This window comes from Akebia trifoliata, chromosome 3 (assembly GCF_017979445.1).
Source record: "Akebia trifoliata isolate Shusen 1 chromosome 3, ASM1797944v1, whole genome shotgun sequence".
NCBI lineage: Eukaryota > Viridiplantae > Streptophyta > Magnoliopsida > Ranunculales > Lardizabalaceae > Akebia > Akebia trifoliata.
In genome coordinates this window covers 47,048,422-47,061,346 of record NC_141377.1, presented here as the reverse complement: position 1 = coordinate 47,061,346, position 12,925 = coordinate 47,048,422, and the positions used below count along the sequence as shown (strand labels likewise).

General features: G+C 33.9%; 1 protein-coding gene and 1 non-coding gene across 5 annotated transcripts; one reads left to right on the top strand and one right to left on the bottom strand.

Moving 5' to 3' along the window:
- The first annotated feature begins 1,342 nt into the window (after window positions 1-1,342).
- Window positions 1,343-1,415, top strand: TRNAE-CUC (transfer RNA glutamic acid (anticodon CUC)). Its single transcript has one exon. It is a non-coding gene; the product is annotated as a tRNA-Glu (tRNA).
- A 602-nt stretch (window positions 1,416-2,017) lies between these two features.
- Window positions 2,018-8,837, bottom strand: LOC147407441 (Low temperature viability protein). Of its 4 annotated transcripts, none has more exons than XM_086436015.1 (6): window positions 8,701-8,837; window positions 7,546-8,002; window positions 7,021-7,446; window positions 3,296-3,359; window positions 2,601-3,163; window positions 2,018-2,479 (listed from the first exon to the last, which is right to left on the bottom strand). In XM_086436015.1, the coding sequence occupies exons 2-6, from the start codon at window positions 7,987-7,989 to the stop codon at window positions 2,348-2,350; spliced, it is 1,629 nt and encodes a 542-aa protein (XP_086292141.1). In that variant the 5' UTR covers window positions 7,990-8,002; window positions 8,701-8,837; the 3' UTR covers window positions 2,018-2,347. The 4 variants fall into 4 exon arrangements, with proteins under 4 accessions (XP_086292141.1, XP_086292145.1, XP_086292143.1 ...); XM_086436019.1 differs by having other exon boundaries at window positions 2,601-3,154; XM_086436017.1 differs by having other exon boundaries at window positions 7,546-7,995; window positions 8,701-8,800.
- Window positions 8,838-12,925: the final 4,088 nt, after the last annotated feature.

The following is a 12,925-nucleotide window of genomic DNA, read 5'->3' as shown; positions in this document are numbered from 1 at the left end:
TCACAAAAGATCAGTTCATTCTGAAACTTCTAACCCATATAGGTCAATATTTGTGAAAGTAAGTTATTAACGTAAGGTTGTGTCACTTGATCTCAATTCATTTGTCTGGGTCTAGTTCCAATGACGCATCACACATGATCTCGGCGGTAAAATGTGATATCTAGTGGTTGCAATTTATATGTATCTCAATGATAGATCCCAATCGTAAGATTATGTATTGTGACAATGATTTTGTCTTATATGAGTTAGAAGTTTCAGAATGAGTTAATTTTTTGTGAGGATGATCTCTATGTTGAGGAGATCATCCTCATCAAAAATCAGTCCATTCTGAAACTTATAATCTCATCAAAAGTGATTTACAAAAAAATTGACAGTTCATTATTCTTCAACTTATAAGCTAGGGTTAAAAGTTTCGGAATGAGATGATTTTTTGTGAGGATGATCTCCTCAACATAGAGATCATCATCACCAAAATCAGTCCATAATACATATATCTCAAGATGGTTCAAGGGACAACATTTTTTTGTAAAAATCACTTTTGAGGTGGTTAGAAATTTTGGAATGGGCTGATTTTTTTGCGAGGATGATCTTTGTTATGAGGAGATCATCCTCAACAATTGTGACAACTATTTTTTGTAAACCACTTTAATTAGGGTTAGAAGTTTAGGAATAAACTGATTTTTTCGTACATCCTTAGTTTGACCACAGTAACCATGTTTAATTGCACTCAACATCGTTGATCACTGATCAAGGAAAGATGCAACCTTCCAAATGACAAAAAATGTGTCTTCCCCCACTATTTGACAATTATAGATTATATTTAAATTGATTCAGGCCAACAAAATCATGACAGTTAAGGATAACAATCACAATGAATATTTTGATTACGTCACATTAAGATCTATAAAAAGGCATAGATCCATCACACTAATTCTTAACAATTTCTTAGCAAACGAAGGTAAAACATTCCTCCTTACTATTATTTTTTGGTATTTAATCTGATTGAGTTATTTGGTTAATTTTTCATATTTTCAAAGTTGACAAATAATCAAGAGATTGGGTTAATTGTGTCTTGAAAACTTTTCCCTAAAATCTTGTTATAAAGTTGAGTTTTTATGTGAATAGGGAGCAAATAACATTTAAAAAAAATATAATCATATGACTTGAGTTCAACATCTGTTTGTCCATTTTCATTTAGATTTTCAGATTCTAAATAATTTTCTCTAAAATGAATTATACAAACCGAGTAAACCTAGTTAGAATCATCCATGACCACGTGTTATAATTGTGTGCCTAAGAAAGTAGATATTTTAAGTTAAAATAAATAAATTAAACCAAGCATTCCGTTGTAGTCTAGTTGGTTAGGATACTCGGCTCTCACCCGAGAGACCCGGGTTCAAGTCCCGGCAACGGAATTTTAATTTCTGACAGAGAGGAAAACAACATTATTATATTACCTTAGCATTCATTTTGTTAAGCTATATTTAAGAAAAACAACCAACAGACATTTTAATTACTTTAAAAAACTACTTTTTGTTAAGCAAAATTAAAGTTCATCCATGAAAGAATGAAAGAAAGAAAAACAACTAACAGACATTTAATAACTTTATTATAACCTTGGTACAGCATTTTTGGTTGTAAGGATTGCAATTCACATGCGTGATTGTGATTATGAAAGATTTCTTCAAGGCAGGCAAAGATTGGATCATCAGAATCTGCATTGCTAGAGGAAGAAGAACACTTGATCAAAGACATACACCATTAATGTAGGATTTTAGTATCCGTAGTGTTGATATCAGAGTATATAAAACATGATTGATCACACCAGTTGTGGTGTGGATGACCTACATTAGACCAATTGCAAAAACATGTCCTCCACTTACTAATATCCCTTGCGAACAGATTCTACATGAGAAGGATCTTGCACTTATATTGAAAACCCTGAAAGATTATACACATGTTGAACCTAATAAATATGCAACAAATAGTTTTTAAAATATATGATCTATCACCCATGTCGTATCAAACCAATAAGCTTCCATTCATCTGATGTTCTTGTTTAGTTTTCACAAAACACAAAATTCCTAATTCAAAACTTCAGATCATCTCTGCAAACAACAATTTATGAACCAAAACACATCTCCGCTACTCATTAACATAATAATGTCACGAAAACTACATCAGACCATACACCATGAAAATTGCATGATCATTCTTACAACTGCTCGAACAAGATGTTATCATCAACTTGGAAATTTAATTTAAGCCCCCATACAAGAAGTGTCCTCGACCCTAAACCTAGTTTTGAGTCCTTCGGCTCAGTTGCATCAGGTTATGCAGTAAAACCTTACATAAGATGGACAGCAGATGGCCCAGAATTAGCAGCAACCTTCTGAGCACTTTGGGCTTCACACCTGTACAGCCCCTTCATTTCTTTCTTTGTTCGCCTGGCCTCTCGTCTCTCCTCTTTTACTGCAGCCTGCACATAAAGAATTCATGTCATCCACATATTAACATCAATAACAAAGATTTTTTTTTGTATTTTTTGTTTTAATCATATGATTAAAATAATATAAAGAAAATGTGCCAGGCTCGTTTACCTTCCGTTCTTTCTTTTCCTCCTTCGACTCCTCACCATGTGCTTTCCTCTTCTGTCGATCAGATTTCAACCCCACTGCTGTTTTGTCAACCTTCTCGACAACAGCTTTTCTGCTGTAAGGTAAAAAATCCACCGGAAGCTTCTCCTTTCCTCGAAGAGAAATGATATTATTAGTGGTGCTTGAAACTGCAGAAACAGTTTCAGCAAGTTTCTTCTTTCTAGTCCACCCTGGAGCTTCTATTTTCCCAGGGTGGTTATCAAGATTGGAATATGTAGATATGACGGTCTCACAGTCCCACACCTCAGACTCATCACTACTTTCCTGCAATATAACCACCTCCTCATCTTGGTTTTCATCGTCATACATTTTGGCATACTCTGCACATCGCCGAATCACTTCGGCAGCTGAATCCATAAGTTTCTCATTGTTTGGTTCCTCGTTCCCATGCAAGAAATCTGCGGGAACTTTATATTTGTCACCAAGCTCCAAGTCATCCACCGAATGGTCCTTAAGAGCATGATTAAGCTTATCGGCAAGAGATTCACCTTCTGCACCTATTTTTTCTTTAGGTAAAGAGAAGATTATATTAGAAACGGAAATCGGAATGACCAACCCAAAAGAGTACAAAAGGAAAGAAAAAAAAAAACAACCTAAAACAATCTACGGAGACTCTTGAGTTACAAACCAGATCTCACCTTCCTCACCTATGGAAGCATCACAATCGCTGTCACCGTCTGTGCCGTATTCCTGAAGAGTAAGCTGCAACAGAAACACAGAAAAGTGTAAAGATTGGGAGATGTTCCGTTCTTAGCATACTTAACCAGCAGAACAGAGCCTTTAACTACTGGGGAAAGAAACAGAGTAGGAATTTTGGGATTTTAGAACATTAAATTATAGGACAGATAGTGGCAACAAAATACCGAAATGCAGTTCCTCACAATTGGATAGGCAAGAACTGCATAGTTTTATAGCTTCACACAAATACAAGTTCCTAGTAATTGAATAGGGAAGAACTGCATGGTTCGTTACCTTCGCATAAATACAAGTTCACATGGCAGATGTGGATAAATAGCGCATGACACATTAAGCAATAACTTATATGCAAATGAATAATTAAATAAACAAATATGATCAAAACATTTAGCGGGGAAATATCCAAAAATAATGGAGCAAACCTAACCTGGTAGGCCTCCATTTTGACATCCAAACACTTTGTCTACCCAAATATTGTCTACCAAAACACTTGACCGTGAACTCAAAGGAAAACTGTTGAAAGTTGAAGCTCAAAATTTGAAGAACTTATTTAAGTTAAAATTTCAGAGTTATATGTAAAGATTATACAACTGAATTTAAAAAGAGAAGAATCTCCACATCGTCATATGTAGAGCCAAACATCATAATATATGCCTTATCCCTACTATATCAGGATGGGAACATGAATCAGATTTCTTCATTCGACTATATTTAGAGTTATATCTTCTACCAACCAAGTAAATTTGGCAAGTGATGGAAAAAAAAGGGGGTACTACACAAGTACATTGTCATTATTAAGAACATGTGTCCTAGAGCAATTACTGGTGCAATAGCAGTTAATAATGGGAAAAGTCAGTCTCCAGCTACAATGCAAGTATATATCTTCTTCCATTAAATACAGATGAATTAACTATTCTTTCAAAGGGAGGCTTCTTGGTTTAAGTTATTTGGAGATAATCATCATTACCAAAGCCTTGGCACAAAAATTTGAGGTCGGCTGGTTTATGTTATTTGGAAAAAAAAAAAAAAAAGGCAATTAAAAGAGTAAATGTACAAGCCAGGACCATAGAGTGATTTCAATGTACAAGTAGGATCATGGATGAAAACCCTAGAGACCAAGGGTTTAAGATTAAGTAGGACCAACACAAACTAAAGACCGGTAAAAATGAGTGGAGCACATTTGATGAGGCTGAAATGGATGAGCGTAAAGACCAGAAAAGACAAAATGAGAATAAGTAAATTTCAGGTCTCAAAGTACAACTGAATAGGCAACGAAAGGAACTAAACTTAGCCAATACCAAGTTAGTGCCGAGTTAGACTGAAGTTTGAATGGGTTTGCTCTACAAGGGATCAAAAAGGTGGGATTTAGGAGGTTGGAGTTGCTGAATAGGGCACTTCTGAGGAAGTGGATTTGGAGGTATGGAGTTGAGAGCATAGCCTTTGAAAAAAAAGTTGTTGAAGACAAGTTTGGGACAAGACACTCTGGTTGGGAAACCAGGGAGAAGTGTGGTTCAAATAGGTGCATAGTTTGGCAAGGGATCCTCAAGATCACTCCATTGGTTTGTGAAAGAATTCTCTTTAAGGTTGGAAGTGGTAATAGGTAAGGTCTTGGAAGGATCGGTGGCTGGGTGATTGTCCATTAATGGAGCAATTTCTGTTCCAATTCGGGATGTCATAAAAGAAAGGTCAGCCCATTTCTAACTTCTTGGTGGTGGCAAAGCTTCAACTGCGCTTAGAAGAGCTTTTAATGATTAGGAACTGGGAAAATTGGAAAGGTTAATTGGATACATGGCTGGCGTCTCTTTGTCAATTGATTTATATGATGGTGGATGTGGAAAAGGTCTAAAGATGGTGTTTTTTTTTTTGTTCAATCATTCTATAGATTACTTCCTCATAGGGATAGCCTGGTGTTTCAGGCAACAGCAATGTGGGGGCCGAAAGTACCGTCAGCGATTCGTTTTTCATTTTGGACTGCAGCATTAGGCAAATCCCTCATGATGGACCATCTTATTCATAAGGGTTTCTGCTGAATTTTTTATGACTGAGAGGGAAAGTGAATCGATGAACCATATATTCATTCATTGTGGGTTCAACCAGGAGGTGTTACTTCTTAAGCTTGTTTGGCATCTTTTCTAGTTTTTCTGGGTTCGGTAAGATCTTGGGAGCAGTATTCACAATGGCAAAGAGAATCTTAAGGTCTATTATCCCATTCACCATATGTTGGAGTATTTGGACAGAAATAAATTCAGGATGTGATTGTTTCTGTTATGGATCTTTTGTTTTTTAGGTGTAAAGTGTACAATGAGTTCAAAGGGTATTTTTTTAAGATTTCTTGGGGAGATAGGAGTGGGTGTGTAAGACTGCCCCTGTGTAATCCTTGGTTCCTGGTTGTTTTTGTTTCACTATTGGTCACCTCGACCACTTTTTATTAAAATATTGTATTCACTAATATTAAAAAAAAAAAAAAAAAGGTTTGAACTAGGGACGCCATGTCAAGTTGGGAATTTTACCTGGTATTGGACGATATCAAGTTGTCTCAAGCAAGGTGATCCAAGTTTAAAACAACGACTGAGGTAGTAAGAAAGGGATTTGAAAACAGAAGCCTTGACAAGCTGCATAGTTCTAGATAAAATAGAATGACAAATAGGTTCTATGTTGCTAACCCCTAATAGTTGAGAATTGGGATAAAGCATAGATGATGATGATTCCTAACTAATAAATTACTATGCAATTTCATGGAAAAAAATAGAATATTTTTGTTTTTGATAGGTAAATAAATGCAAATGTATTGATAATGGTCGAGGTGACCAAAATATTACAAAGAAAAAAAACCACAAACCTGTAGGTGATTACAAATTACAAACCCAGTCCCATCTCCCCATAAAATCATCAAAAAAGACACCATTAAATTCTACAAAGACCTTGCACCAAGCAAACAGAAGCCCTTAAGACAAAAAATTAGAATATTTCAGTTCCTAGTTCAACCTACAAGGTCCATTTAGAAAGTCTTTTGGCTGGTCAACATTTTTGAAAAACAAAATGGATCCAAACACTAGCTTCGAAAAACAACGAGAACTCGGTAGCATAAGGATGAAGAACGTGGAAAGAATGAGAACTTAAAAGGTTTTAAAAGAGTAAGATGAGAAGCAAAATGAATGTGAATTGAAGTAGTGAAAGCAAACATTAAAAAAAAAAGTGAAAAGATCGAATATGCGACTTCAAATAAAATTGAATCAAGAAGAAATAATCCATTCAGTTGATCCTAAAATTTAGGATAATATCTCAGAAATGATGTGAGTTGAAGGGATAAATACAGAAGTGCTTGAGCAAGTAGCTCTTAGTTGTGCTACAACAAAGTAGGTAAATCAAACAGGAACCTTAGGAATTGGAGAAACCACACTTCAAAGAACAGAAGAGTAGGATTTTTTATGCAACAGTGGTACCTTGCAAGGAGGTCTATGGAGAATAAATATTATCTTCTCCTCTGGTATATATTGCAGAATGAGTATTTCTCTTTTTTTTTACTAAAATCTCATATTTACAGATTAAAAATTAAAATATCGAAATTGATATCTCTGCAACTCAATACCTCATCCTGACACTATAACCAACATACTAGACATGTTTAGGGGGGAAAGTTACAAAACAAAAGAAACTAAAATCTTACCAGATCAAACTGCTCATCCAAAAGACGACGAGCTCTCAATTTATCAGTAGTGCACTCAATTCCCGCTTCTGGCTGTTGACTTTCTGATTCGTCGAAGTCAAATTCACCATCTTGAGGACAATAATTATCAGATACAATGTGTTTCCCCGTGATTACTTCAGGTTTCTCAACTAAAGTTATCTTCTCATCTACAACTAAATCTTCCCCTTGTTCTGGAAGATTCGCCTGTACCACAAAATCTTCTTCCAAGTCCTCGAGATCCGAACCAAACCGAGACAAATCACTATCATCAAGCAAGGCTGCAACTTCGGGATCAACGGCTTTCTGAATTTTCACACCAACAGTCTTCGCTGCAACACTATAAATTGAATTGTCATTCGAATTTCCCTCAACTCCTGCAACCCGTACTTTAGAAGCATCGTAAGCCTAAAACACACACACACAACAAACAAATATAGTAAAATTTCTTCAAAATCAAAACCCAAAAAATCCAAATTTTTACACAAAATCAAAAACTTTACTGACCTTCACATCAAGTGGAAGTTGATCAAGCTTTGCCTTACTGTTTTGATAAAACGCGGAACCGCCTCCTGTGTTCTTGATTTCACGCAAATGGAGAAGGTAGTTATAACCATCATCGGGAAGCCCTAGCTCCAAGATTTCCCTCCTTTTATGATCTGGTAAAAGAGCCGAAGTGGTTGCAGGAGTTCGAATTTGACTTTTGGGTGTCTCGTCTTCATCTTCATCTCCCGGTGCATCAGCAAAGATGGAGTCTGGATGATCAATAGCAGAGACTCCATCAACGTCTTCATCATCACCAAATCCAGGTATAGAATATGGGTTGTTGTCAACCCTAACGAACACTCGGTCGCCACTAGGCCCTTCGTCATAGTTTGGATCGGATGAGTCTCTTGCAAGTAACTGGAACGTTGCAGACTTTTTCTTGTCGATGAACTTCCTCCTCCCCATTGAATCCTACAAACTGTACCTTTGATATTAGGGTTTTTTGAGAAAAAAAAAGTTTAAGACTTTATAAATAGTCACCCAGAATTCTCGTAAAATAAAATATAAAAAAAAAAAAAATAGACTCATCCCCAAACAAACAAACCAAAAAAAAAACCTCAAAAATTGATCAAAAGGAATTGAGATAGATTACAGAGCCAAGTGCACAAAACAAGGACTAAAATAATCGAAAATCTCACTGAAAGAAACAAGTTTTTAACTCAAATCCAAAATTAGTAGATAAAAGGGCACTAAATCAACCATCAGAAGAAAAAAATATATAATTTTTTACATAAAGCATTACAATATCCTGTTTTCAAAATTAATCACTATGATAATTGCCCCAAATAATAGCGTACATAGAGAGAGATGTTTTTTAGGAAGATTTAGGTGGGATGACAGGGTTCGATCTTGGGTTTAGGGTTTAGAGGATTAATGGAGATTTGTACGAGTGGATTATAGTGATTCCCTCGTGGAAGGGAACCAGTCATCTACCTTAATATTCAATCTACTTCAGCCTGCAAGCCTCTCAAGATTTTTTGGGGGGAAGTAGAAGACAGTGAAATTTTGGGTAAAAAATAACAGAAATTTCCCCAAGGGTTTAAAAGATGACAATAATTGATAGAAAGATCAATTTTCTACAAGGGTTTTCTCGATGAAGGTTAGAGAGAGAGAGACCTGCAATAGAACGATGGAGCTTTCCCCTTGTTGGCAAGCCTGCAACCCTAGTAGAGGAGTTCGTGTAACAAAGGAGAACTAGACATAAGTCGTAGCCTCGTAGGAGATGGCTTTAAAAGAAGAGAGTTGCTATTGGCACCCTAACTTTTATTTATTATCCAATTTCTTAAATTACTTATCGCACCCCAGTTAAAGATTAAAACACGCTCTTCAAACGTTCCAAAGATATGGCTCAAGTTATCGATGAATTTACAAAATAGAAAAATGCAGAAATAACATTTAAATAATTTCAGTAGTTATTTGCAATTAAGAATAGGCTCCTATTTTCCTAAAAGTTAAATAGGATTTTTTTTTTTCAAAACGTGCGCAACTTATGTCCAAATTCCGATTTTGATATACCATTCATTTTAATTCTCAAAACATGCATTTCGAGTGAGTTTGTCGATGAATTGTTGCTATATCTACGAATTCATAGATATAAAAGTGAGGAAATCAGTTCTTAGGTTATAAAAATGACGAATGCAAGTTTTGAAAATTAAAATGAACAATATACCAAATTTTGAATTTCGTCATATTTTGCATGAAATGAAAATTCACTCAAAGCAACATCTAAAGAGGGAGAGAGAGTGTGTTATTATTGGCGCCCCAATTTTTTTTCTTTTTCTCGATCATTCAATTATTTATTTTTATTTTGAGTGAATTTCTATTTCATGCGCGGAATGTGAATAAATTTTGGTTCCAATACATTGTTCATTTTAATTCCCAAAGCATGCTTTTTCAATGAATTCATCACATTTATAATCTACGAAATTGTTGATAAAATACCAATAATTTTGCCATGTCAGCAATCCCATTGGTAATTTATTAATGAATTCATTATCTATAGAAGTGACAAATTCATTGGAAAAAAGTGTGTTTTGGGAATTAAAAACGAATAGTGCACCGAAACATGAATTTAGACAAAAGTTGTGCACATTTTGCAAAAAATCCTTATTTAAAAATAATTGGGGTGTAGTAAATAAATTTGGAGTGTCATAGCAACCCTCATTAAAGTAAAACAAAATCTATTTAAGTTTTATGATTATGGCACAGAATGGGTTGGATTTTATTTGAATTTGGACTGATCCGAAATCCAATTTTCACAGGTTTGGACCATTGAATATATCTAAATCAAAAATGGGTTGGATGCGAATCCATCACTGTATATGTCTAGATCCGAATGATACAATGTTTTGAAAATCGTATATTTAGGTTCTTCAAAATATTATTTTTCTACTACTTTAAGATAACATGAATCCTAATAAAATAAAAAGATTACAATGATGAGATAAAATAGTATAGCAATTAACAAAAAATGTTGAATGATCTGATATTATTTAACCTAAACTGATCCAAAACAAACAATTCTATCGAGTCAAATTTGGAAGTGAAAGCTAAATTATTCGTATAAGATTTTATCCAGTAGAATACAAGTCGGGTCTAGATACAAATTTAGATCCAAATATTATTATTATTATTATTATTTATATTAATATGGATATACTTGTATCTGGCTCGGGTCCAATCCATTTTAAGCCTTACTCGTGATATTATATTAATAAAACAGGATAGTATTTATTATACATTCAGAGTGGATGCTATTGGATTCGGTATATCATTAACCATTCGAATCCGAATCCCAAATTTCTAGAAAACATTTTATTTTTTGGATTCGAATTGTCAACCATCCATTAACATTCTTATACCCATGGTTCAAAATCTCATTTTGTTTTGGCCAAAACATCTTAGCTTTTCAACATGAAGAAAACTTGTATAGAGTTATGCCACAAAAGTTCCTTCCCTTCCCTTCTCCTCCTTCTTATTCTTCTTTTTCTCTCACTCTAGTTTTCTTTTGGTTTCATATTTGAGATATGAGAACCCAGTGTTCTCAAGGTGATAAATGCGATTGACCTCGGTCTTCTCTTGGAGACTGACTAATTTTTACAACTTCTCCTCACATTTTGTAAATATTTAAGTTACTCCTATGTTTTTAAACAAATAGCATGCCCCTTGACTTAGGTCTTTTTTTAAATACCTCTACAAATGCTTGAACTTATGTCTCGAAAAGTTTATCATGTTTCATAATATTTTGGTAATGTTTCAATATTGTCTCAGTTTTTGAAAAAATCGAAACAAGGAACGAAATGGGATTTTAAACCTTGCTTCTACCCATGTCATAATAAATTTTAATTTTAAAGAAATTAAAAAAAGTGCATAATATTTTGGTTCAAATTAAATGAATCTACACAAATTGATATTAACAGTAAGTCTATCAAATACATTCAATTTTGCAACAAAAATAGATATTCATTGGTTTTAGTTCAAAAATAAAAAATGAAGAGAAAGGGATTTCTAAACTTCCCTTGATTTGGAACATTTGGAAAATCTCAAGTGATTGAATACAAACTTTAGCTTTCACAACACATAGAACTTAAAATCCAAGGAAGAAATAATATTTTTTTCGAGAAAAAAATGTTGACTTTTACTATAAAAAGAAAAATACACATGTACTTAAAACTTTCTTTTTATATCCTGGGTACAATGTTATTTTTAATATGTGAATGATTTAATTCAATATTGTTTGACCTTTTCAAAATATTGAATGAATCATCTCGATTACCAAACAATAAAATGTGCGTGGTGAACCAACTTACCAATCTTCATGGTCCTTGAACAATAACGAGATGACTTAAGTGTCATCTCGGTCTCTAATCAGATTTAAAACTATGGAGTTGTAATGTCCCTAAAATACGAAGTTGATGAGTTGGTAACTCGTATTCTTAGGGTTGAGCAGCTTGAATGTTCGATTATTTGCATGTGTTAGGAAATGTGATATTTTATCCTATCTGAAAAATAGGATTTTGATATATAGTTTTTATTTTTGGATTGAATTTGACATATTTGGTAAAAAAATTAGATTTTTTTTTGGTTTTAGATTTACACCAACCCAATCCAATTTCTCATATTCCTAATAATAAAATGTATAAGCAATCCCATTCATTGTATATATAAAGATATTTTCCCTTGAATTTCTACTGGATTTTATCTATTTCATTAACTTTTATTTTTATTTTTTAACATAAGAAAACATTTTCTTCAAAACCCATTATATTCAACCTCTCACTATCTAAGAAGCCCTAATTTTGTTCTTCTCCAAAACCGCACTGTCTAAGAAGCCCTGATTTTGTTCTTCTCCAAAACCGCACTGTCTAAGAAGCCCTCATTTTGTTCTTCTCCAAAACCATCGTCTTCAACTTGACTCACAAAATCAATCAAATTAGGTATCCATAGAAAGAGAAGAAGGTTTAGGTTTAGGTTTTTTTTTTTAAATTCTTTAATAGATAGGTGGAGTTAAACCCACAACAAAAAAGAGGAACCAGGGAACTAAGTGTTCAGTCAATCACTTACACCCCCCACCCAAAAAAAAAAAAAATTAAATAAATAAATAAATTGAGCCATACATATTTGAGAAATAAGTTGAGTCCCATTTATGACTTTCCTATGGAAGAATCAGGAATACAATACAAATCAAATTAAGTACAAAATTTGGAGATTATTGTACTTTATTTCTTAAGCTATCAACATCAATGAGAATGAAAATCAATCAAATTAGGCATCTATGGAAAGAGAAGAAGGTTTAGGTTTCCATTTTTCTTAAAAAAATTGAACCATGTGTACATTCAATCACTAAACCCCACCAAAAATAAAATAAAAATTGAGCTCTTCATATGTGAGAAATAAGTTGAGTCCCATTTATGACTTTCCATGATTAATTTTCTTAATAATGGAAAAATCAGATATACAATACAAATCAAATTTGATGCATCCCACTTATGACTTTCCCATGATTTTATGGTTCGATTATGAGAGAGAATATCTTTGTACAATCCCAACGAAATCCCTCGAAGAGTTGAAATTGGTGATTTATACATATTACATATACTTACACGTTGTACTGAATGAATACTAGAAGTACCCAATGTCTTCTCGAACCTATGACACATATCCCTTAACTTCAGTCTATGCAGGAAGACTGATGAAAATGACATAAATACCCTCTTCATCAACCTCTAGCCAAAATATTTATAGTCATTGTTTGTCTAATATAACATTTTTTTAGTCATGCTGGAGTGACCTCATTTTGCACTTTTCTGATGTGGAGGTGCATACAGAACCTTGGATGCTT

What these genes read in the sequence shown, in the direction of transcription:
- LOC147407441 (XM_086436015.1), bottom strand. Translation starts at nt 7,989, where the DNA reads ATGGGGAGGAGGAAGTTCATCGACAAGAAAAAGTCTGCAACGTTCCAG. An exon ending in AACTTCCACTTGATGTGAAG is followed by an intron (nt 7,447 to 7,545) that starts GTCAGTAAAGTT and finishes TGTGTGTTTTAG; the next exon opens with GCTTACGATGCTTCTAAAGT. An exon ending in TGGATGAGCAGTTTGATCTG is followed by an intron (nt 3,360 to 7,020) that starts GTAAGATTTTAG and finishes TTTCTGTTGCAG; the next exon opens with CTTACTCTTCAGGAATACGG.